At 36.1% G+C, this 26539-nt stretch overlaps 2 protein-coding genes across 2 annotated transcripts; one reads left to right on the top strand and one right to left on the bottom strand.

The window, feature by feature from the left end:
- Window positions 1-1990: 1990 nt before the first annotated feature.
- On the top strand, window positions 1991-5082 carry LOC100024395 (olfactory receptor 56A4-like). Its single transcript, XM_007491183.2, has 2 exons — window positions 1991-2239; window positions 4220-5082. Exons 1-2 carry the CDS (start codon window positions 1991-1993, stop codon window positions 4913-4915), a joined length of 945 nt encoding a protein of 314 aa, XP_007491245.2. The 3' UTR covers window positions 4916-5082.
- A 17007-nt stretch (window positions 5083-22089) lies between these two features.
- LOC100618838 (olfactory receptor 56A3-like) lies at window positions 22090-23037 on the bottom strand. Its single transcript, XM_003340999.2, has one exon. The coding sequence runs from the start codon at window positions 23035-23037 to the stop codon at window positions 22090-22092; it is 948 nt and encodes a 315-aa protein (XP_003341047.1).
- Window positions 23038-26539: the final 3502 nt, after the last annotated feature.

Below are 26539 nucleotides of genomic sequence, written 5' to 3'. Positions count from 1 at the left end.
AAGCCACTCTCTATAAGACAAAAATTCTAGTAATTAGAACTTGAGAAGTATAGGTCTAGGAAATTTAAAAGTCACTCAAACCTAAAAAGGTGGTCCTGACTCAAAATGGATCTCTAGACATGTCTCACCTACATAAAATTACTGGGGAACTGTCATGTCATCATGCCACAAGATGGGGCATTGACAAAGGCAGGAAGCCACTTCTTTTTTCCTTACTAAGTTGGATCTCTGGAAGACCAGGCCTTGTAGAGTGTTCTGCAGAGGAGCAAAGACTAGGAGGGCACCCAGCCCCTGAGAGAGGGCATTCTTATGGGGGAATAGTAAGGCTGGGGACATCTACATTGGCTCTACAAAGTTTTTGGAGCTGATCTCACTCTATACTGCTTGTCCAGATGACTCTTTTACCCCCTTTTATGGAATTGATTATCTGTTTAATACTAGTCTTCAAATAGTGGGTTATGGGACAACTGGACTATGTTTTAGATCCTAGAGACAGTGAATGAGTGTGGTGAATGCTATTGGGAAAGCCACATAATATTCTTTACATGTTGTGTTTTTTTTCCCCATAATCCTTATTTTCTGTCTTAGAATGGAAACTAAGTTTCAAGGTAGAAGAATATTCAGGAATAGGCATTTTTAAAGAAATTTGCTTTGTTATAATAACTGTACCCACAGTGATGTGATTCCAATTTCAGTTAGCTCTCAGAGCAGAAGTCTTACATCCATTCTTCCAGAGGCACCTGCTTCAATGCCTCAAGAATTTCTCTGCTGGTGATCACTCACCTCTGATTATAGAAGGACAGCCTTACTGCTTCTAAGTACCCAGGGTCACATGGCAAGAAGCATCTGAGGCCATATTTGAACCCAGGATCTCCCATCTCCAGATCTGGCTCTCTATTCATTGAATCATCAAGCTGCCCCATCGTATCCTGTTTCTGTTAAGCTATCTATGATCCTTACTTCTACTTTTTCTCCTCTCCTCAATCCTTTCTTAATCTAATTTTTGAATTCACCACTCAAAAAACCAGAAACCACTTTCCCTACAGAGTTCTAAGTGATCATATGTAGTAATTATCAAATCCAAAGACTTTTTCTCAGTTGTTATCTTTCTTGACATTTCTTCAGCATTTGGCAAGATTGACCACCCTTTCCTGGATCTTCATTCCTCTCTGATTTCATAATACTACTCTATCTTGGTTCTCTCACCATTGTCTGTCTATTCTTTCTCAGTATCCTTTGCTAATCACTATCCATTTGGTCTGACTTCTAACTTTGGTTACCCCAATTTTTGACTGTCCTGGAACCTCTTCTGCTCTGTCCTCTATACATTCTTACTTATATTAGAGAGGGGTTACAAGAAGAGGAGCAAGGAATGGGATACAGGAATCTCTGGAGAATCACAGAATTTTTGAGTTGAAAAGGCTCTCTGACAGTTTCTCATCCAATCTATAACTAAATAGGCAATCCCTCTGAAGCATCTCTAATAGTTATCCAGACCCTGACTTAATAACACTAGTGATGAAGAACTTGATATCTTCTGAGGAAGCACTTTGTTCTTTATGTCAATTCCAATTGTTCCCTGTGTTCCTTAAGTTGAACTGAAGAAAGGAAAGAGGAATCAAGATTTGCAAGCTTGTTCACATTTCCCTATAACAAGGGAAGGGAAGGGGAATAAGTATTTATATGATATCTACTATGTGTTTGTATAACACCTATTACGTGTTCATATAAAACCTGCTATACCAAGCACTTTACAGATATTAACTCATTTGATTCTCCCAACAACCCTGTGCCATGAATACTATTGTTACCCCTATTTTACATTTGAGGCAATTGAGGCAAACAGAGATTAAGCTATTTGCCTATGGCCATACAGCTATTAAATGTCTGGGTTTGAATTTGAAATATACTGTGTCCCTTAGTTGCCTAGAAAGCCAGACTGAATTAATTTCCTTTCTCTTTCAGCCAGGCTCCAACCCACTCACCATCCATGGCCTTGTCACTCAACAGCTCTTCAACCCAGGTGACTGAGTTTCTGATGATCTGCTTCCCAGGCATGCAGGACACACAACACTGGCTGTCAGTACCCCTGACCCCTCTGTTAGTGCTGGCCCTGGGGGCCAATGTGGTGCTCTTGCTGGCCATCCATCAGGAAGCTTCTTTGCATGAGCCCATGTATTACCTTTTGGCTATCCTCTCCCTCTTGGATGTCATACTTTGTCTAACTGTCATCCCCAAGGTAAGGTCCTTAATCTATCAGCTGCTTCACAGCATGTAGACATAATTGGCCTTCCTGATGTTTGTCACCATAAATCCTGAAATATTATCAAAATCCCCAAGGTCACTCATTACTCACTTTCCTCAAATTCATTTAGTTATTGCTTTCCCTATGATTCCTTCCCCTTGACCTCACAGAGAGACATCTCATATTAGTAATATTTTCAAATGATAAAAGGAGGAAAATTGGATCTAATGATTAATTCATGGATTTTTAGAAACATCTTTTGAGTTCTGGTTGTCTTAGGCCAATGATGTCAAACTCATTTAGAAATGAGGACCAAAAACCATACATAAGCATCCCTGCAGGTACATATTGCCTTAGAAAGCCAGACGTTGTCTTATATTGTCTTTACATATGTTTTACACTACATTTAATGATTTTGTGAAATATTTCCTAATTAAATTTTAATTTAGTTTCAGTTGCACTGAAAGTGTTATGAGTAGCTGTATGTTCGACACCTCTGTCTTAAACCATAGACACCTGAAGTTGCTTTAACTTTGTTCCACAATTTCTGTTTGGGGAGGTCTGAGAAGTTATGAGAATCAGAGAAAATATATAATCCTCCATTTGATTGATCACACAACCCAGATGTGTTACTATTGCTTATAGAGCTTAGTGCTGAATAAAGAATAGCATCAAAAATAAAGTTATTGCTCTGAGGAAAAATAAAAATAATTTTAGAATCACAGAATCAGAGAATTTGAGAGTTGGAAGGACCTCAATGGTTAGCTAGTCCATTGCATTTGAAATATTTAAAATATTTCAATATTATTTTAAATTTCAATTTCAAAATGTTCAAAAGGATTTTATATTACAGATGAGAAAGTATCTCCTTAATAAAATACTTGCCAAATGATCATACTCTCATTTGTTTGAACACCTGCACTAATGTAGAACCCACAATATTCCAAAGCAGTTCATTACACTTTAATTTCTACTTGACAGGAAATTTCCCCTTACCTCAAGTCTTAATTTGCCTCTTCTGAACTTTGATATTGATTCTATTTATTCCCTCTATGGCCAAGGAAAAAGCTTCTTTACCCATTCCAGCCATTCTAATATTTAAAGACTTATATTGTATTTTCACCCTTCTCCCTCCCTCCCTTCTAATCAGGTGATCTCCATCCCAATTTATTCTTTTCTAGGAGAGAGACAGAATAGTAATATCAGCAAGTAGATGAATATTAGGGTAATAGAAAGGGAAAAGTGCTCTATTTAGAATTAGAAGTCCTGAGATCAAATCCTTAAAGTATCTTCTTTGCATCATATAGTCTTCTAGAGCTGCCTGGAGCACTTAGAGGATGCAACTTGATTGAAGACAAATAACCAATATATGTTAGAGATGAGACTTGGACCCAGGCCTGTCTGACTTTGAGATCAGCTCTTTATCTGCTATACCATACTGCCTCTCATGCTACCCTAACTCTTCTTAAAATACCTTTATATCCTTGATCAAGTTCCCTAATTGGCTTGTTTATTCCATGGTAAAATGTTAGAGTTGGACTAGGAAATATTAAATATTTCTTTCAGCCTCCAAAATTATGAAACCATGAATGTAGCTCAAACTAAGGTCATAAAGCCTAGAAAAGTTCAGGCCAATGGAAATGTTCAGATTGGGAACATCTTCCCATATGGGTAAGTTGGAATTTAATTATTGAAAAGGTGATGGATATAGATAGGAATAGAAAGTGGGGGAGGGAATATTGGAGGAACCATAATTAAAGTCGGAAAGATAGGCATTGGCAAGCCACATAAAAGATAGAGAGGGAAGTGTTGGGCTTAAGGAGATATGTCAGGGATAAAAGTGAGATAAAATTAGAATGTATTTTAGAGCAAAATAGTTTTAATCTAATGGAAAATTGGGAGCTACTATGGCTTCCTAACCTATCGTTGATGTTAAAATATAAGAACAATATTTGAGAATGATGATTCTGGCAGGTCCTGCTTATCTTCTGGTTCAACATGAAGCCCATTAGCTTTACAGGATGCTTCCTACAGATGTTTGTCATGAACACCTTCTTGCCCATGGAGTCATCCACCTTTCTGATTATGGCTTACGATCGCTACGTTGCTATCTGCCATCCCCTGCACTACCCATCCATCATCACTGAGCAGTTTGTAGTTAAGGCTGCCATATTCATCATCTTCCGCAACTTACTGGCCACATTGCCCACTCCAATCTTGGCTGCCCGTCTGGACTACTGTGCAGGCAATGTAATAGAAAACTGTATATGTGCCAACATCTCTGTGGCTCGACTCTCCTGTGGCGATATCCATCTCAACAAACTCTACCAGTTTGTGAGTGTCTGGTGCCTGCTGGGTTCTGACTTGGTGCTCATTTTGCTTTCTTACTGCTTCATCTTGAGGGCTGTGCTGAGGCTACAATCTGGAGGAGCAGCAACAAAGGCTCTGAGCACCTGTGGTTCTCACCTGATCCTCATCCTCTTCTTTTATACACTTTTACTGGTCTTCATCTTTACCAATAAGGCTGGCAAAAAGGTGCCTGCTGAAGTGCCCATCCTTCTCAATGTCCTGCACCACCTCATCCCACCAGCCCTCAATCCCATTGTTTATGGAGTTCGCACTCAGGAGATCAAGCATGGCATCTTGAAATTGCTGAAGTATAAAAAGTGAAGGGTTGGTCTAGAGTTCATGTTCCTTAGAGGTCAGGGAAATCTTGGAATAATTCAGAGACAGTCTAATCTACAGTACCTGATCCTCTATTATCATCTCACTGTGGTTCTTCCATACCACGTCCACTCAGACTTTCATCATTACTCTCAAAATGATTTCTCACTTGTTCTGACCCCTATTCATTCTCAGTTACTTACTCAACCAGTATTGAGCAATAGCCATATGTTTTTCCATGTGCTAAAACTTTAAACCCATAGAGATCCTGTGATTGATTTTCTTTTTCATTGATTATTATTTCTCTGGCATTTTATGAAAAAGTGATTTGCATATAATTACATCTACATAAATATTCACCAATAATAAAGAAACAGGCAATAAATGGAAAGAAAGCTTTTCCCTTTGAGGATAGAAGGTGATACAGGGTCCAGTGGTTTCAGTTTCTATCTCCATTGAAATTCTTTGCTTTTTCTCAGGGGAACAGTAGACATTGTCATGCTATTTCAACTTAAAGAATAAGCAATGGGATAAATGGGAGGAAGATTGGAAGGCACTGGGAAACATTTTTTTTTTTGATGATGATGTGAATTGGCAACATGGGTCAGAGTAAAGAGCACGAATTCTGGAGTTAGATGACCTGGCTTCATATGCTATCTTTCTACTTCCTCAATGATGAGGAAGTTCTTTTAAAAATAATATTTCCCCAATTACATGTAAAAACAATTTTAGCATTCCTTTTAAAATATTTTGAATTCCAAATTCCTTTCCTCTTTCCCTCATTCCAGATGTAAGCAATATGATATATGTTTTATATGTGCAATCATGTAAAATGTTTTTTTCCATATTAGTCATCATGTGGAAGAGAATGTGAAAAAATTAAGAAAGAAAATGAAACATAGTATATTTTGATCTGTATTCAGACTCTGTAAGTTCTTTCTCTGGAGGTGGATGGTATTTTTCAACATGAGCCTTAAGGATTATCTTGGATCACTGTATTACTGAGAATATCTTGGCCATTCATAGTTGTTCATCAAAAATATTGCATTACTGTGTAGAATGTTTATCTGGTTCTGCTTACTTCACTTTGCTTCAGTTCATGTAAATCTTTCCAAGTTTTTCTGAAATCATCCTAGTCAAAACATTAGAAAATCTTAAGAAAAAGTTCTGAGTAGAAGAGAAATAGCAATACAAAGAGGAATAATTACTTGACAGCATGAGGGATGTTGATCCAGGAAAGGCCTGGGGAGAGATATTTAGAGTCAAGAACTCTCCAATTAAGCTACAACCTGAGGGAGAAAAAAAAAGCTGGATTTTTTAAAGCAAACTTTGTATTGGTAATTTGCTAACAAGTACATAATTTTGAACTGTAATTCATTACACTGTAGCAACATGGTTTGTTGCATGTTCAAATCAAATATATTAGTCATTTCTTAACTATCTTTTATTTGCATGACACTGTTCAAGAAGCATAGGAATACAAAGAAAAATTGAAAAATACTTCCAGGACTTGTTTCATATAATTAGCTGAGTATTAAGTCAATACTAATTCATGACTGAGGACTATTCATTTCAAAGGGGATTAGAAGAAATGTGGAGCAAACTTTGTGGTGCTCAGTTTGTAGTATAAGATCTCCCACAGGGCTGCTTTTTCTGTTCTGGTTGACCAGTAGACTTGTCCAACTGTAATGAGGAACCAGATATCATTGGATGACATGTTTCCAGTCTATACAGAGGCTATTTCTTTGCCTCATTGCAATAAATACATCTAAATAGTGTTATATCATCTAGGGGTAGCCACCAGTTCTAAAATGTTCCAAAGAACTGTTACCCTTGGTTCAAAGTACTTTGTGAGCCTGTGTCCTCTAGAACAATCCATCACAAAGTGTCACCAATGTGTTCCCCATTAATGGTTAAAGCCATGGAACATCATTTCATTAGATTGTATAATAAGAAGAGTAGCAAGAAAAATTTCTCTCACAATCCAAGACCGCATTACCTGCTTTACTGAATTACCCTTCAAATCAGTGAGAAAACTGGGCACTCATAGAAACACTCATGGATAGGTATGTACACAATGATAATAGCCTACATTTCCACAAGAAGCACTTTTGACCAAGGTTCTTCTCTGGTGAAGCACCTCATGTCCCTCATATGGCTGTGCTGTTGATTTCAACCAGTGATGCAACTGACTTCCCTGCTGATCTTATAGTGTCACAGATAAACAGCTCACAGGACAAGGTCATCGTTACCTGTGTAAACATTACCTTGATATTTCATATGCAGATACAGCTATTGGAAAGTCAGGGAGAACCTTTGAAGCCCTCCCTTGCCAGTAGTAATAGTCTGTTGACCAAGGTTTGGCTTGAATTGTCACTGAAGAGTTAGGAATATTGTTTATAATGCCTCTGACATTTCAGCCTTCTACAAGTCTCATATACTGGCTGTATTATGAAGTAATAGCAAACTGATGCTTTCTCTACAGGGAGAAGAGGTAACATCTATTCTATTTCATTATTCTTCCACTCAGAAACAGAGAAAGTTTGATATCTTGGGTCACAGTTTCAGGCCAAAATAAATATCAAGTGATTGTTTTGACTGCTTCCAGAACAGTACTACCTTTCTTCAGTACCGTCTCTGTACCCCAACATGACACTAGTCTCAGTCTTGCCCCCTCATGACTTAGCCAATATTAGTGAGACTGCAGGCTCCACCAAATAGTCAGTGGTTCGAGGTAGAGGCTCACAGTTCTAGCAACCCAATTTCCCTACCACTCAGGAAGTCTGAGAATGGAGAATGAGAAAAGACCATTTATCCTCCCTCAACACTTACTGAACACACATTCAAGAAAAGAACTAAAGAAAAAATTACTAGAATGGAAACTAACCAGGTTTGACATGAATCGGAGGCACTGAAAAGTCTTTTGAAATTGTAGTTTGAACATTTTGGGGTCAAATAGGTGGAAAGAAAGAGGAAGTAGGTAGGGAAGAACTCTGTTTGTTAAAAACCTCTGATTAGTATATACTAAATACATATACTATGTATATATATTATATACTAAATATGTATAATATATATTTCTATAAAAACTAAAAGAATGTTACTCTATTCCACAAATATTTTCTCATGAGTTCCTGGAGGTCTTCACTTATTCACATGTTCTGAAATTTTAATAAAACAATGATTTCCAAACCTTTTTGAGGAACAACCCTATCAGTTAAAAAAAACAGGAGGACAACCCTATATATGTTTATTTGTTTATAATTATTGTTTATAAACTATTCATATATACTAATATATTGTGTGCATTATGTATACACCAGGAGTTCTCTTGAATTCCCTTTTAACAGTTGGTGAAGCCAGCCAGGTTTCTTACCTATTTATTCAAACTTTGAGAAAGAAAAGACAGTAGGTGGTTAAGTCCTATTCACCACACAAAGGCCTGTGTGACAGTGAGAGGTAGCCATTTTGAAACAGTGATTCTAGTAAGAGTTACTCTACCCAGCAACAACAACAGCCAATAAGAACACTCTGGTCTTCAGGGTGGGGGGATGGGGGTAGGGTGGGGGAGTTAGGGGTAGGATTGGGTAATTGGGGGTGGGGGTGGCGGTGGGGGGTCAAGCTCAGACTTAAAGACACTTTTTTTCCTTTGGGAAGAGGCTTTTTGAAATAAATACGGCAAACAAACTAGTAGTGGATATGGGTTACTTAGCAATATTTGAGAACTTCATATACTTAGGGTATTCATTTTTTTTGTCATGATTCCAAATTATATATATTTTGTTTTAAATCTATGTGACAGTTTACAATGGTTAAAGATTGGAATGGACAGCGTGATTTCTTACATCTATGATCATGGGAATACTTACTGTACTGATCAATCTGTACTATGCTCTAAAAAGAGGAGTATCACTGGTGATTGGGAAACTAGGCAAAGAAAATTAAATGAAGATAATGATATTATAAATGAGGGAGGAGATTACCCAATTAAAATAAATGATCGCAAACTTGACCAAGGGAAAGGAAAACAAGACAACAAACAATGCACAACAAGAAAATACAAACCCAGACAAGGTAGCTGAAGAGGGGAAGAAAGCTGAAACTGAAGGGACAAAACCAATTCTGCCATTGAGGGATCAAACTAGTTTGCAAGACCAAGGTATCATCCACGTAAAAACTCACAAACAATTTTTAGCTGGGGATTTAGAAAGCTTGAGGAAGAGAATGCCTAATTGGTATGTTGTCCCTTTCTCTTGCATTAAGGATTTCAAATATGCAATTTGTTTGTATGACCCTACCTTTGCAGACACAGAAGTTCTCTTATCTGAGCTTTTTACCCAAAGAGAAAAAAATAAATTTACTGGGGAGACAAGATCAAATCCCAATTTAACATCTTGGCCAGAACAATGGCAAGATTTGGAATTATCTCACAACTAAAATTTAGTATACCTATGTAAGGCAAGGGAAGATCTTGATGAAGCAATGAGATTGTACTCAAAATGACGTGATTCTTAGGGATGTTTTGAAAAGTTAAGGCAAGAAGTAGGCAAGCATCCATCAGTTTTTCTTGATAGAGATGTTGAGACTGCTGAGAATGTACTGGGCTTTCAAGATCTAAATGAATAAAATCTCCAGCACATCAGGAGACAATTTGTTAAGGGGAGTAATCTGCCCATTAAGAATTACTTTGAGTTTCATTGCCCTGACAGGGAAAGCCTTGGGTTGGAAGATTTTAGAAAGACTGCTACTTACATATTTTCAGGTCATAGAGCAAATTCTCTTGAGAAAAATGAATTAGTCCAGAAGCTTAGAAATCAGCTCAAAGAATCAAAGGACAAGCTAAAACAAGAAGAGATATATGAGATAAAAAATTTGGCATCATTACAATATTATTGACCAAAAATAAATTTTACACAGAATAAACAGAGAAGAAGTTTGCCTAAGTGCTTTTTATGTGGAAAATTGGGATACATTGTCAGGAACTGCAATTTGAAAGTACAAATAGACTCAGCAAATAATAAGAAGGTATCCTGGAGAAATAACACAAAATACAATAAAGAAACATTTACACAATATTGTGACCATAATTGCTCAGGGTCCACACATGCACCAGACCTCGACACTATGAAATGGTTTATGTAACAAGGAGCGAGACCGAAATACTTGGATGTACTCTCAGGTGCTGCAAAGAGCAATTAATTATGAAGCCAGTTGTTGGGGGTCACAGCTATAAGTAATGATGGAAGAAAAGATTATTTTCAGGGAAGCTATATTGACATAGAACAGTTGAATACAAAAAGAAAGTATAGAACTAAAGAACAAGAAGAGGAAATTCAAATGCAAAATGATATAGAGGAAATAAGGTGTAAGGTGAATGGAACAATGGAAAAGGATACAAGGGAAGAGGGAAATGGAGATATTTGTGCCAGAATTAGAATACATGCAGTAAATTTGTTAGTGAACAATAATTTAGCAAGTACAGAATACAAAGAAACTTTTTCTGGTGATAATGAGTTAAAAGTTTTCTCAGCATAAACAAAAAATGACTTACTAAAGGGAAGAAACCATAATTTGGAAATTAATAGCATAAAGCAAAAGGAACAAGTAAATGTAATTGATTCACAAAGAGAGGAGTGTTCTAATGATGCAAAAGCAAACTGTTTCACTGAATTGGGGGTTAAAACATCAAAGCTAAAAGTAGAACAGAACAATAGGTTGGAACAGTCAATATCTCCAAAGATTCACATGAGCAGACCTCCTAAAGATATAAATATAGAGGATAATACAGAAAAGGGAAATGTCACTGATATATTACAGGAATCTAAATCCAACCCTAATGTTAAAGAATTTAAGCCAGTAACATATACAAGATCATTAAACAACACACACTTTATCCCAATATCCTTAAATCTTCATGCTCAAACGATCCGATTGCAAGAAGCAGATGGGTTACAAAGTGAAGTCTCAAATCAAGAATCGGTAGCTCTTAATAATTCTAACATAGAAGAAGAAGGAAAAGAATAGGATCTGGGGAAGATAGAGTTGCAAGCACCTATGGTTCCAGTATTTCAAGAACTTAATAATGCTAAGCCACATGAAATCATCAAAGTGGGAAACAAAATATATCCACTATTAAAAGACCCTGGAGCAAAATGCTCAGTGCTAAAAACATCTCCTGTGGATAGTAGAATTGTGGGTTCAGTAAAAGTTATGGGGGCCACAGGAAAAACACAAAGAGTACCAAAGCAAAAATCAAAAATGTTAACTCTCAGTCCATTAACTACTAAGCACACTTTTCTATTAATAGCTAGATATCCTTCAAATCTCCTAGGGAGAGAATTTTTGTGTAAAATCACACTGAAACATCATTCTTTGCTTTTCCTGGGGCAATTGGATGAAGATCAAGATCAAAATGCAAATACAATCTGTGAGATTCCTAGTGAAGTGCCAAATGAAATTTGGACAAAGCATTCCATTGATGTAGGACTTTTGAAATCTGCAACTCAGATAAAAATGAAAGTAAAGGAAGGAATACCTCCAAAAATTCCCCAATATAGATTAAGCAAAGAGGCAATTGATGGCATCAGGCCAATCATCCAAAGCCTGATCCAACAAAAAATTCTGGTTCCAATGATAGAATAAAATATACTCATTATGCCAATCAAGAAAGCAAAGCTCAATGCCCAAGGGAAAGTGCACTGGAGATTTCTCCAAGACTTAAGAGCAATCAATGATTTTGTCATCAAATCACTCCCAGTCATCCCAAGTCCCTCCAGCATTTTTGCAGAAATTCCAAGCAATTCTAAATTTTATACAATGATGGATCTTGGAATGGGAATCAATATGGCTGGTGTTTGCTCCACGGATTCTGCAAAAGCACCAATTATTTTTGCCAAATTTTAAAACACAATCTAAATTCCATTGTATTCAGGAAAAGTAAAATGGTCCACTTTGTGAATGATATTCTTATTGTTAGCCCTAGTGCTAAAATTTGCCTTCGAAATAGTACAAAACTGCTCATAGAACTTCACAAAAGTGGTCAAAAAGTGTCAAGAATAAAATTGTAATGAGACATGCCAAAGGTAGAATACCTAGGCTTTTTTGGAGAAGGAGATGAGGCAAATATCTAAGAAAAGAGTGGCTGGTATCCAAAAGCTAAGAGTGCCAAAATCCAAAAAGCAACTTTGAGTGATTCCCAGAGTAAAAGGTTTCTGTAGACAGTGGATGCCTGTTTACAGCCAAATAACCAAATGTCTCTCTGATCTTACTAAGAAAGAAGTCACAGAACCTTAAGACTCACAAATAAATATCATCAGGCATTAGCCAAGCTGAAAGAATCTATACATACAGCCCCAGCCTTAGGAATCCCTGATTATAACAATGACTTCCATCTCTTTGTTCATTAGGCAAAAGGAGTGGCATCTGCAGTGCTAGGGCAATATGTAGGACCAAGTTTTAGACCTGTGACTTATTATAGCTCCCAATTAGATCCAGTTGCAAAAGGAATGGTTCTCTGTCTTAGAACAGTGTGAGATTTAAAATGGTTGAGGTCTTAAACTGTAGTGAGTTAAAATGGTGGAAGATATAAATTGTGATAGATATAAGAGAGGGTGAGTAAATTTGACCGCAGAAAATGTTTCACTATATTGTCTTGGTTTTAAAATCAAATATAAGGTGGTCGCCAGGGAAATATTCCCAATTATCCAAATACCCAAGTCAACTGGGTTTTATAGAGATTTTTAATTAATAATATAATGAGGAATTAGATAAAGAGAGAAAGAGTAGGAAAGGAATAATTATGAAGGGCCTCAAGCCAATATGGCCTAGACCTGAGTCTTAAGAGAGAGAATCAGTCAGTCAGTTTTTTAACACTCATCACAAGGTCTGCCTAAACAAGGATTCTAGTAACACCAGGCCAGCTCCATCTCAGCTGACTTCACCAGAGAGAGCTCCAGTAAGACCTCCTTAGAGATTGTCCTCCAAGAGCTTCCCTTCTCCAGAGCCTCTCTCAAGAGATTCTTCCCAAGAGATCCTCATCAGAGATCCTCCAAAAGGATTTCTCCAAAAGAATATCTCCTCAAGAGATTCTGCTTTTTCTTATAGGGGTTTTTCTCCCATGTCACCTCTCCTAAGTCCCTACATCTACCAATCACTGTAGATGCTTTCCAAAGGACTGCCCATCTAAATTCCTGCTAAGTCGACCAATTTCCTCAGTAAGTCTGAATCAGAAAAAAATGCTGCTGTGTAGACCAATCTCCTCAGTAAGTCTGAACGAGAGAAAACACAGCTGAGTCAGCTAATCTCATCAAGAGAAAACTTGCCTGACCCTTTTAGGTACCTAGCATCCCATTGTATCAATTCTAAAAACAGGCCTGGCTCAAAGAACTCCTTGCCCCACCATAAGCATGGATCCAAGTACTTTCATTGTTTAGCAAGGAGTTTTCTGCCCTAAAGCATTCTTAAGTACAGGTGGAATAGAGGTCCTCCCATTTCTGATCCTGGCGAATTCTCACATCAAAATGGGGAATGTTTCTCAGGAGGGAATTTGAGGATTCCTCAATGTGGAGTAAAATTTTTAACATTCATAAGTCTGTGAAATTTTAAGGTTCACAGCAGTGGCTGCAAATGCACTCATGATTAAAAAATCCACCAACTTGGTGTTGGGATCCAAACTCATTGTTTACTCTGTTCAACAGATAGAAGCCATATTGAAAAAAATGTAATCTGCAAGCTTTTATAAACCAGATTTTCCCCAATATGAGATTGTATTACTCAGCAATAAGAACATCAGATTGCAAAGATATAATGTTTTAAACCCAGCTACTTTACTTCCAGATTTGCCATACAAGGGAGAACCAGTACATCAATGTGAAGAAACTATATCCTTAGTGAAAAAGACCAGAATGGATTTAAAAGACATTCCATTAACAAATCCAGACCTGGAGCTTTACGTGGATGGATCTAATTTTATGCATGAAGGAAAGTGGTTTATGGGGGCAGCAGTAATAACGCAAGAAGAAACATCATGGTATGGATCATTGCCAAAAGAAATGAGTGTCCAAGGAGCTGAGATTGTGGACCTGACGAAATCATGTCAGATTAGCAAAGACAAAAGGGTAAACATCTCTAACGATTCAAGATATGCCTTCTTTGCCGTACATGCCATGGGGCAAATATGGAAGCACAGAGGATTTCTCACTAGATCAAACAAAGAAATTGCATATGCAAGCCTCATAAGTGAACTCCTTAAGGCCATACAATTGCCTAAGGAAGTGGGAGTCATCTACTGTAGATCTCACTAGTATAGCAAAGACCTAGTGTTCTTAGGAAACAGCAGAGCCAATATCACAGCCAAATATGCTATGAGAATGGGAGCAGTACATGTATTGAATTTATCAGTCTTAGAGGATGAAAATCTATACCATGCCTACAGGGACAGTGAAATTCAAGCATGGAAAAAGAAATTTAAGGCCAGAATGATAGAGGACATATGGTTTTCAGTGTCAGGTAAACCCATCTTACCTAGAAAACTATGCCAGGAAAACCAGGATTACAGAACTCCATGAAATGGTGTGATCCAACCAGCAACACCATTGGATTATTCATTACATAACACCAAACCAAAAGACAAAGTATATGTGAGAAATTTTAATAAGAAAATAACTATAGAAGTGGTTGAAGTTCTACTAACTACTCCCAGTGCAATCAAAGTAGAAGAGAAAAATTCATGAATCCATTGTTCACAAATCAAGTATGCAATGCCATACATGCAAAAGGACACTATGGGATGCCGGGGGTGATAGACTCAGTGTGATGATTTTGGCTTGCACCAGAAATATCATCATATGCAATAAAAGTCTGTCAAAAGTGCAAGATTTGTACACAATTCAACCAGGGAGTATACAAAAACAAAGGCCTGGGAGGTAAACCATTAGCTTATACTCCATTTGAATGCATACAAATATATTACATAAATATGCCAAGTAACAAAGAGTTTAGGTATTGCCTAGTTATATTAGACAGACTGACCAGATGGCCAGAGGGTTTTTCCTCCCAAAAAGAACACAGCAGCATTTGCAGTGAAAATGCTATTAAAGAAAATCATACCTAGGTTTGGAATTCCTTCCAAGATGGACTCCAACCAGGGATCACATTTCACACACTCCATATTAAAAGAGGTATATAAAAACCTGGGGATAAAGGCTAGTTTACACACACCATATCATCCTCAGAGTTTGGGTCAAGTTGAAAGACTGAACAGAGAACTCAAGACACTCTTGGGTAAAATCTGTTCAGAGACTCACTTGAAAAGGACCAAGATTCTGCCCATAGCACTATTCCATCTCAGAACACATCCAACTGAAGATTTTCATATTTCTCCATTTGAGATGCTGTATGGCCATGCAATTTGGCAAGGAAGAGCTTGTAAACCTTCTTATGTCTCCATGCTAGGAGGAGATTGTAATTGGCATATTACATCAAAGCTTTGCAAACCAGGATTACAGAACTCCATGAAATGGTGTGATCCAACCAGCAACACCATTGGATTATTCATTACATAACACCAAACCAAAAGACAAAGTATATGTGAGAAATTTTAATAAGAAAATAACTATAGAAGTGGTTGAAGTTCTACTAACTACTACCAGTGCAATCAAAGTAGAAGAGAAAAATTCATGGATCCATTGTTCATAAATCAAATTTGATAATCCTTACGAGAACAGAAATCAGTTAGAAAAATTAGAGGTAGATAACAATGCAATAAAATTTCCATAAATAGTTCTAGTAATAGTTTCAAAAACAGTTCCAGAAGAAGACTAGACCATCAGTCAAGTATTAGACAACTGACAACAAGTAACAAAGAAGATACCAACCCAGAGGAAAAGATCAGAAGAAAAGCTGCAAAACAAGAGGAATACAAATTAAAAAATATATATGAAATGGACAGCAAAGGACATTGAACTTTGTAAATACTTGTATATAAAAAATGGACAGACGGTAAACCAGGATTTATGTAAGAATGGTATGGCATTAGCATGAAAACACACATATTTCACATATTTAGGAAACATGCAATATACACATAACTTGCAAGAAATGAAGAGAACTATCCGGCAACTTGTAAGAAGAGGAAGGCTGAAAAACAGATGTAAGTATAAGTATGCAACATTACATACAAAGATACAAACACAAATCACAACTGATTCATTTTTTGACCTTGTGTAAATAAATGAGAGTCTATGACTGCAATAATGCAAAATATGTAAATACTTAGGTAGATGAATAAAATCTTAATCAGAGGGAAAAAAACAATAAGTTTTTCTCTGTGATTACCATCAGGACATAAGAAATTGCATAATTGTGCTACAATTGTACATTTTTTGTAACATAGGTTTGCAATTGTAGCTATAGGGTTTGTATAAATTATGCTGTACTGTGTATAGATTGAGAGTAGAAGCATGTATAGAATAGAATAATTAGTGTAACATAGTAGTGATAATTGTATCTAGATAGAGATGATTATATAGCATAGAGTGTACTTAATGTAGAGACCATGGATAAGATAGCTTAGGAAAGTTAGCATAATATCTTTTAACAGTTTAAAAATAAGCTCAATAGTTAGTGTATACATTAGACTAGATTAATACATTGGTCAAGCATAGAATTTGATCTAGAATAGCAGAACAGTTTACTTTAAGGAAGTTCAATGTAACAGCATTAGCTGGAAATTGTATTAATGGAAGTTTTAGAGTTGGATTGCTTTTGCATGGTAATAGCATAAGATAGAAAATTGCATTAGTTTAGGATTGCAAGAATAGTTAATAGCAATACTAATGGCGAATGTTTTTGATATGTTATTGTGTTGCAAAACTTAATTTAATTTTCTGTAAGCCCCCAAATTCCTTACCCAAACCTTTCCTAGAAAAGGTCTTTGTTTAGGTTAGGTAGTTAGGAATCTAGCATACCATAATGTAAGAAAGGGTTTTTTATTATTGGGGGGTGATAGATTAGGAAATAGCATATGGTAAATCTATGGTAATCATAAATATTCATGATAATGATCTTGGTTAGGTCATCTCGTGAAAGGGGATAATTGTGAGATTTTGCACAGAGAGGAGATGGAATGTTGAGAGGAATGAGTGACAACTAAGGACAGTTGGAAGGTTGAAGAGCAAGGAGTGCTGGGAAAAAAAAAATTATCTCTGGGGGAGAAGTTCATTGCTAGACCCTGGACTGAACAGAGCTCCTATTGCCACCTCACGAATTCCAACAATCCCTGAGTGTTTCCCAACCTTTTCCTTTGATCACAAGACTTGTGGATTGTACCTGTTGCTCATGGACAGCAGAGTATTAAGTAGACTGACTGAACTTTTAGTCTCCTGAGGGGTTGTGCCTGGAAAGGCAGACTGAGCCAGGCCTGAAGAAAGAAACCTCTCTCTCTGTGCTAGCTACATCTAAAGACTTTTGTAATCAGTCATTACTAACTTAGGTTAGCAGCATAGGGAAAGGAAGAAGTCAAAGAAAGCTTCTAGGCCAGGACCTTTTGGCTTTTGGCTTAGGCCAAAAGGCATCGTATACCACTCTGTGTTTTAGACTAGGGCACTCCTGTTCCTCTCTCTAATCCTTTCCATGATATTTGTTTATTAAACCACTTTTGAGTTGATAACCAAATACAGTCAGATATTATTTAGGAGGGTGAAAGGGGCTTGAAGGGTGAAGGGATTCTTAAGCGGGGGGGGGGGGAGGGGGGAGAAGCTCTCTTTAACCCGAAGTTCTGTCAAATCCTGGGGTGTCCACAATTACTCTCCCTCTAGCAAGGTTTGGCCATAAAGGGACATTTGAGGAAGGTGATGTTAAGCAAAGTCCTGACCAAAAGTCAATACTCATTCCTGGGGTGTCCCTATCCTAGTAGAGACCTCTGCTTACACCTTTGCCTCCACTCTATTCTAAAGGGACAGAGAGCAGCCATTGTCTCTCTGTCAGGGGTTTCCCCCTGAGAACAACTGTCCAATTCATCTTGACCAGTCTTAAACTACATCTTTTGGTGGTCTCCCTCTTATCCTTTTAGCAATCTGCTACTTCATCTAGCTCACCATTAGGGCTCTAGTCTGACACAGAGGGCAGCCATCAGCAATCTGCCTGGACAGAGAGGAAGTTCCCCTGAGAGTTGAATCACCAGCTTTCATAAACTAACCTACATACCATAACCCCAGGGGTTCTCCTAAATTCCCTTTTAACAATTATGAAACTCATCAATTGATAAGATATGAAAATAAAAAATATTTTAAATAAATTTCATCATATTTAGTTTATTTTTCATGTAAAATCTCTTGCTCTGACTAAAATGTCATTAGTGCAGTGTGGTTGTGAATGCTTCATTATTTAAAAATATTTTTCATTTAACATTAGTGACGAAGCAATTTGAGAACAGAATTGCAAGTACATTTTATTTTATACATTTTAAAACAATTTTCTTACTTAAAAGTATATCTTCCAAAGGTTCACAGATCAACATGGAAAATGCATCAATGGCTATGCTTCCAAGTTATGATATTAATTTTTTAATCCCTTCTACCAGCTATGAATAGTATTTTTATGTTTTGAAATTTGGCTAGAAAACTTGTGTTTCTCTGATTTCAATATCATCTAATCTTGTTAACTAATCAGAAAATAATGCATATTCATTATTTTTAATGGATGTTTCAAAATCCACTGAAATGCTTCATTTGGAATATTTTCTTTGACAGGTCAGAGCAAAGATGCATTACCTGTTTTCTGTCTCATGGACCTCCTTGGCAATCTGATGAAACTTGTGGATCCCTTCTCAGAATAATGTTTTTAAATATGTTGAGTAAAATATGAGGGATTACAAAAGAAAACAATTATATATAGTACAATTATCTATCTATCTATCTGTAACCTCTTCATTGATATGTCTATTTATCATCTATCAACCATTTATCCAATTATGCATGCAGCAATTAATCTGTTATATAGAGTCTATCATCTATCCATCATCCATTATCTAATTATTTGCCAATCTATCATCTTTCCATCATTTATTGTTTTTTCAATCTATATATACTATATGTATATATATATACACACACATACCTCTATCTCTATCTCTATATGTAAATATGCATTTCTTTCTCCCTCTTGCTCTCTCCTTTCCCTTCTCTTTCTTGCTGAAATAAATTCTATGCTAAGATCCAATCCCTAGATCATAAAATTCAATTTCCAAAATATGTATTGCATGACAGCATTGTCATCACCTATATCAGATTACTTATCATCTCAGGCAATGAGGAGAGGAAGAGAATATCCATTGCAAAATGTAAGAAAACAATTGTTGAAATTCATTTCTATGTGTAATGGGGAAAAAAGGGAATAGGCAGAAAAAAATTCTGTTTCCATGCTCTTTTAAATTTACCAATACGTGCATATTAATACATTTCTCATTTACCTTGCTTTGGACCAATCAGAGTTTGGTTTTTATATACCTCCAATTATGATGGTTTCATGCTCTCCTTCATTCATAGCTCCAATCACAGTATATACTGAGGTATGGGTTATTGTTAACAATAGTGGATAGAAAGTCATAGTTCATAGGATCATAAAATTAGAACTGCTTTCCAATAATTCTGGGACTTTCCATTTTGGAGGAAGGAGCCCTTCCTGGTCATGAGCTATTTTGGAATCTGAAATAGGCATGGGGAAACTCTTTCTTGTTTTCTTGTGCTCCAATTAGTACTAATATCTTCTATCCTCAGTTTCTTAGCAAGAATCTTTTAAGTTGCTTGGCTATTTTAAGAATTGGTTTTGTTAACTCTGTATAACTTAATCTCTAAATCCTATAATAGAGGGGCAGATGAAGTTTAACTGGCTCTGGGTACGTCCTTTGAAATACAGACTTAAGCATACTGTGAATAACCATGAAGGAATAATGATGTGTGTGTGTGTGTGTGTGTGTGTGTGTGTGTGTGTGTAATTTTAAATAGCTTAGCAACATATTGCCCTGTTTCCTTTTTTAATTGATTCCATAAGCAACAAAACAACCACATTTCTACAAGCACTTTGGTAAAAAAAAAAAAAAGACTCTTTCATTGCAGGGACTTTTTCATTTATCCCCTCTGTATCCCCAATGCCTAGCACAATGCCTTACAAAAAACTAGGCACTTAATAAATGCTTGTTGAATTAAACTGTGATTTGGGTGGTGAATTATTGTCCTTTTTTATAATAATAATAAATGGCATGTGATAGAGTCATGTCTTTGTCTGTGTTCTTTGATTCATATCAGAGTATTTCATTCTCAGCAGCTCATTAAGGGAAGTCAAAATGCTTTTTCTTTTTAATTGCATAGCATATATTTTTCTCATTTTAATTTACCTTTTATCATTGCATTAGAATAATAATGACTTTTTTATAACAAAGACTTATTCTCTGATTATCTTTTTTAAAATGTGAAACATTTCAGTGCAAACAGAGACCTAGGAACCTGCATGTTTTTAAACATTACAAATACCTGCAATTATTGATCTCTGGTTTCATTTTTAGGTCTAATGAGCTCTACCTACCTAGAATCTTTCCTGAAAATCAGAAGCTGTTCAGAAAACCTGCACAGATGCCTACTCTGGTTTCAGCCTTGTAGACCTCTGTCTTGTACTTCATGCTCACTGCTCTGTTGTTGTTGTTGCTCTAACTCTTACCTTCATTCTTAAACTCAACACTGTGTATTGGTTCTAAGGTAGAAGAGCAGTAAAGTCTAGGCAATGGGGTTAAGTGACTTGCCCAGGGTCACACAGCTAGGAAGTGTCTGAGACCAGATCTGAACCCAGGACCTCCCCCCTCTTGGCCTGACGCTCAATCCACTGAGCCACCCAGCTGCCCATTTTATATTATTTATTTATTTTATTTTTTAAACACAGTTCTGCTTTGGAGCTAAGTTCTGATACAAAATATACCTTTTTTATCTCTTCTCAGATATCCAATAGAATGAATTTTTAGGGACTGATATTTTGTCTGCAATCTACTTTAAAAAAGATTTTTATATCACTTTGATTTCAGATTCATAATTTATATGATTTATAATATCATTTGATTTTAGAATCAAATATAGGAAACATTTTCAGATTAAGATGACATCTAAAATCTGTGAAGAACTGAAATATATATGTACATAATTCCCATTCATATATATTACATGTGTGTATGTATGGATAATGTGTAAGAGCAGTGATCAGGTTAGTCATCATACCCTAAATCAATAAGGACACAAGATAGAATGGAGCACCCTAAAACTTGACTGATGGAGACAGAAAGACAGAGAGATAGAGAATGAGAGGAGTGGCAACAGAGACAGAGAGACAGAGAGAAAAAGCGAGGCATATAAAGAGAGAAGAGAAGACGAGAAGAGGGGACAGGAAAGGAAAGAGAGGGAAGGACAGGGGAGGACAGAAGAGGACAGGACAGGACAGGAAAGGACAGGACAGGAGAGAAGACTCTTAAGGTCTACTAATTATGCAGCATTTTTAAAATATAAAACCCAATGAAGGTAGGGTACTCTGGGAAGACAGGTCCACTAATATATTGTTGGTCCATTTATATGTATGTATATATACAATAATATGTATGTGGAACTGTGGATTTGTGTAACTATCCTAGATGACAATATGACAGTACAGCACATCAATAAAAAAAATGAACATATCTTTTGACTTTGTGAAACCATCAATAGTGATCCAATCCAAAAAATTAAACAAAGTGAAAAAAGGGGAAAATTTATAGAAAGTGATTCATGTAAATAGGGTAATTTTCCAAATACTTTATAAATACTTTATAAAATAATAAAAGTACAAATCTATTACAAATAGATTTTCAGTGGCAAAAGAATTAGAAATTACTTATATATCTAGCAATTGGAAATGACCAAATAAATTATGATGCTTAATCATTACTTTAATCATTAATTAAAGTAATGGAACATTATGTTACCCCCAAAACAATAAATATGAAGCATACCAGCAAAAATGAAAGATGTTCAGGACATGATACACATTGAAATTAGAAAAAATAGAATAACTGGATCATAATTATGAAGAAAGAGATGAAGTAGAAGATTATAAAAAATGAGGAAGAGATGGGGAAGGACCTAATTTAGATAGTTTTCGTTCTCACTTCATAAACCCTTCCTCAGTAACTTTAGAATGCCCTGCTTGATCTCTTGGGTTCGGACACCATAGACAATGGGGTTTAGAGCAGGAGGGATGACATGGTGCAAGATATTAAGCAGGATGGGCACATCAGGAGACACCATCTTCTTAGCCACATGAGTGAGAATCAAGACCAGCAGGATAGTGCTGAAGAAAAGGATGAGGATGAAGTGGGAACCACATGTACTCAGGGCCTTGGCTGCAGCCCCTTTGGCCTTCAGCTTCAGCACAGCTCGAAGAATGAAGGAATAAGAGAGGAAGATGAGGATGAAGTCAGAACCCAGCACTGTCCATCCCCCTGCCAACTGGTAGAGGCGGTTGACTGTAATATCATCAGAGGAAAGCTTTGATACAGATAAGTTGGCACAGATGCAATTCTCTACGACATTGGAATGACAGTAGTTTAGCATACCTGAGAGAATGGGTATGGGCATTGTGAAGAAGATATTCCGGGCAAGTATGAATAGGGCAGCCTTGGCAACAAATTCATCAGTGATAATGGCTGGATATCGAAGTGGATGGCAAATGGCTACATATCTATCATATGCCATTATTAAAAAGGTACAAGACTCCATGCCCAAGAAACAATTCATGATATACATCTGGAGGAAGCAGGCAAGGAAGCTGATAGGTCTGAGATCAAACCAGAAGATGAGCAGGACTTTAGGGATGACTGTGAGGCAGAGTACAATGTCCAGCAGGGAGAGTAAGCTGAGCAAGTAGTACATGGGTTCATGAAGAGAGGCTTCCAGCCGAATGGTGATCAGGAGGGTGGCATTGGCTCCCATAGCCAAGAGGAAGAGCAGGCTCAGGGGCAAGGAGAGCCAGCGCTGCAAGCTTGGAGATCTAACAAAACAATTCAGGAGGAATTCAGAGACCTCAGTTGGAGAGGAGCTATTGCTGGGCAATATCATGGTGTGAGTTCTCAAGGTTTAGCTTTTTCTTGGATCTTAACATCTGAACCTGGAAATAGAAATGTACAACATTTTGGTAGAATACAGAACTCACTCAATTCCTTTCTCTTCCTTTTACAAGCATTGTCACCAATTTTTTCTTCTCCACGGTCAGAGGAAGATTTGATTTTTTTTATTTATTAAGCTATCCTTTCCATCTCTACTTTTGAAGTATTCCAACCCCAAACACCTCTATACCTTGCTCAAATTATCACCCTATTTTTATATATTATTTTAAAGTGTTCTGCTATATAAGTTCCTTAACTTTAACTATGATTATGTTTACTATCCAAAAAACAAAAACAGCAAAAATCTTTATCTTGTTCTTGTTGCTTCCACAAATTTTCAGTCTCTTTCTCCTTCCTCACCTTAATTGCTTTCCTTAGGGAAAAGAATGTTTTTTTAGGGAATAGCAGAGTTTAGTTTAGGACACATTAAGCTTGAGGTGCTGGTAAGACATCTAGTTTTAGATATCCAACAAGAAGTTGTAAATATGGAAGGTGAGAATCAGGAAGAGATTTCTCTGTAAAGGTGATGGTTTATGCCGCAAACCTGAATATAAGATCACCAGTGGAGAATCAAGAGAAAGAAAAGAGGGCCAAGACTAGGCTATATCCACTTTTTAAGGGAGGGGAGAATGTGGAATGAGAAAAGAGACAGAAGAGTGGTCAGAAAAACAGCAAGATAAAAATGAGAGGATGTTTTTCTGGAAGTTGAGAGGATGAAAGTATAATGAGAAAGAATAGTCTACAGTGGCAGTTGTAGAAGTGTTCATAGAAGAAAGCATGAAAAAGATAATTAAGGAGGGCATCTTTAACATGTAAAGGAGCAATTTCTAAATTATAGTTCAGAACCCAGACATTCAGAAAGTGAAGAAGAATTATGAAGTGTATTGATGAAAGTTAAGAAGAGAGTGTAAAAGCTAGCTTGATACTTTTTAAACAATTAAAATCATGGCAATGGTTCCATCATTTCCTCATAAATAGAGAGAAAAGAAAAGGAAGCTGTGTTATATTTTATATTCTTTGGCTCAGAGATCATTGAAGTGTTAATGGCCAGCATCAGAATTAAAAGACACTAACTTCTTGGAAGGAAAGGTATAACAAATTTGTACAGTATACTAAAACAATAACTTGCCAAAATGAGTTTGAATATTGAAACCTATTGTTTTTCCAGTAGTAATATAAGCATATGACAGTTGGACTATTAGTCAAGCTGAGTGCTTAGAACTGAACCTTTTGATTTGATATGCTGGAGAAGATTTTTGAGAATACCTTCTCTTAGAAAACAAGGAGACTGAATTATCAATACTTCAAGAAATTAATTTAAGCTATTTATTGGAAAGACATATACAAAAGCAGAAGCTTAATATATATAAAATACTTTTTATATTTAAAAAATTTTATTATATAATATATATGTGTTATATATATTATATATATAAATACTAAAATATATTTAAAATACTAAAATATATAAAATAAAAAATATATAAAATATATATATATAATATATATATAAATATATAAAAAATAAAAATACTTTGGCCACATAATGAGAAGACAAGACTCATGGGAAAGCATCCCAATGTTGGGAAATACTGAAAGCAAGAAGAGAAGGGAAGGACAGGGGATGAGCTGGATAGTGTCATGAAAGCAATGATCATGAGGTTGGACAGACTTTGGGAAATAGTGAAGTATGCAAGGGCCTGGCATACTATGGTCCATGAAGTCATAATAGTAGAACATGATTGAATGACTGAACAATAATAACAGAACTGCAGACATTTCAGATTGCAATATTTTAATAAATAAATGGATATTAAGGAAATGTGACAGTAGGTGTAGACTACTCTTATTAATAATTTTATATTAAGTGGTAAAAAGGGGTAAAGGTAATTCCTTGACTAGGAAGTGGAGAATGATTTTTTTTTTTTTTGCTGGAAGTGTGAAGTCTGATAAGAAGGAACTAGTACAGTGTGAAAAAAAGTTAAGGATGTATGAAAAAAGATGGCAGATGGAGCAATGTTTTAGAAAGGGGTGTAGAAGAAGGGATGAAATTTAATGAATAAGTTGACTAGTTAATTTTCAAAACAGAAGAGATTCCTCCTCATTTGTGTGAGGGTATTAAAAAGGGTAAGGGAGCCGAAGAGTTTATAACACTTGGACTCCATCTCAGTAAGAAGGAGTAAAGGCCATTTTCAGTGAGTGGATACTAAAAGATTTGAAAGTTTAATTCTACAGAATAGACATTTTGAAATAGTTATTTTCCAGATATCATAAAGTCAGTAACAGATAATTATAAGGATTATTGAGCAGCATTGAGGATTCAATTGATATTAGATAAATAGTATATATTTGTAATGGATTTAGTGACTACCACTTGGCTAGCAATTAGGTAGAACAGTGAGATAGTATTGAACTTGGAGTCAGGAAATCCTTCATTCAAATATTGTTTCAAATGCTTATTAACTCAAGCTACTGATGTGAATCTTATTTTTTCTCAATAAATCCATACTTTCTAAGGTCTTCCCTGTTCCTGCTAAGGATACCACTATCCTTTTTTTTTTTGCCATCTCAAAACAAATATTTTGTTAGAATTTCAAACTCAAGTTCAAAACAGACCTCATCTTCTTCTGGAACTATTAACTTCTTACTCTCACTCATCCTACATATCCAATTTGTTTTCATATTTTGTTATTTCTAACTTCACAAAATCTCTCCTATGTGTCATATTCTCTCCATTCACAGAGTCAGCATCCTAGGACAAATCAAATCACTTCTCAAATGGGTTATATAGTACAACCTTCTAATTGTTCTCCCTGCATCAAGTGTCTCCCAACTTCATTTATTCTTTATTTAGCTGCTAATGTGATTTTCCTAAAGAGCAGGATTGACCATGTCACTTAGAGTGACTCCTTATTACTATCACTCTGGGTCAAATATAAAATTCTTTTTTTTTTAAATCAAAGCTCTTTACTCTCCCCCCTTACATTTTCCTTTTCTTTTTTTCTTAAAGATATTTTATTTTACCAATTAGTAACATGTAAAAATAATTTTCCACATAAGTTGTCAATAACTTATGAGATCCAAATTGTGTGCCTTCTTCCATTCCTTCTCCCTTTCTAAAGATAGTAAGCAATTTTTTCAGGGTTTTACATGTATTGTCATGTAAAACATTTCCACACTATTCCTTGTTAAGAATATACTCATAGAAAACCAAAACCCCCAAATAAAAACCCAAATAAATTAAAGTAAGAAATAATATGCTTTGATCTGCATTCTAACTCCATTCCAACTTTTCTCTTCATATTGTAAAGAAGGAACTTGCTAAGAACAAGGGAGAACTGCAAAGGTTGAAGAAAATGGTGTTTTAGAGAAAACAAAAGAAGATATGATGCTTCAATTAATATTTTGGGAATCTGTGCTAGCAGCAATTGGAATTTATTTGGAGTCTTGCATAA

Source organism: Monodelphis domestica, chromosome 4 (genome assembly GCF_027887165.1).
Source record: "Monodelphis domestica isolate mMonDom1 chromosome 4, mMonDom1.pri, whole genome shotgun sequence".
Lineage (NCBI taxonomy): Eukaryota > Metazoa > Chordata > Mammalia > Didelphimorphia > Didelphidae > Monodelphis > Monodelphis domestica.
This window is presented reverse-complemented; position numbering and strand designations above follow the sequence as displayed.

Coding starts and splice junctions, on each gene's coding strand:
- LOC100024395 (XM_007491183.2), top strand. CDS start 1,991: ATGGCCTTGTCACTCAACAGCTCTTCAACCCAGGTGACTGAGTTTCTG. Junction 2,240..4,219: donor GTCTAACTGTCATCCCCAAG/GTAAGGTCCTTA, acceptor TGATTCTGGCAG/GTCCTGCTTATCTTCTGGTT.
- LOC100618838 (XM_003340999.2), bottom strand. CDS start 23,037: ATGATATTGCCCAGCAATAGCTCCTCTCCAACTGAGGTCTCTGAATTC.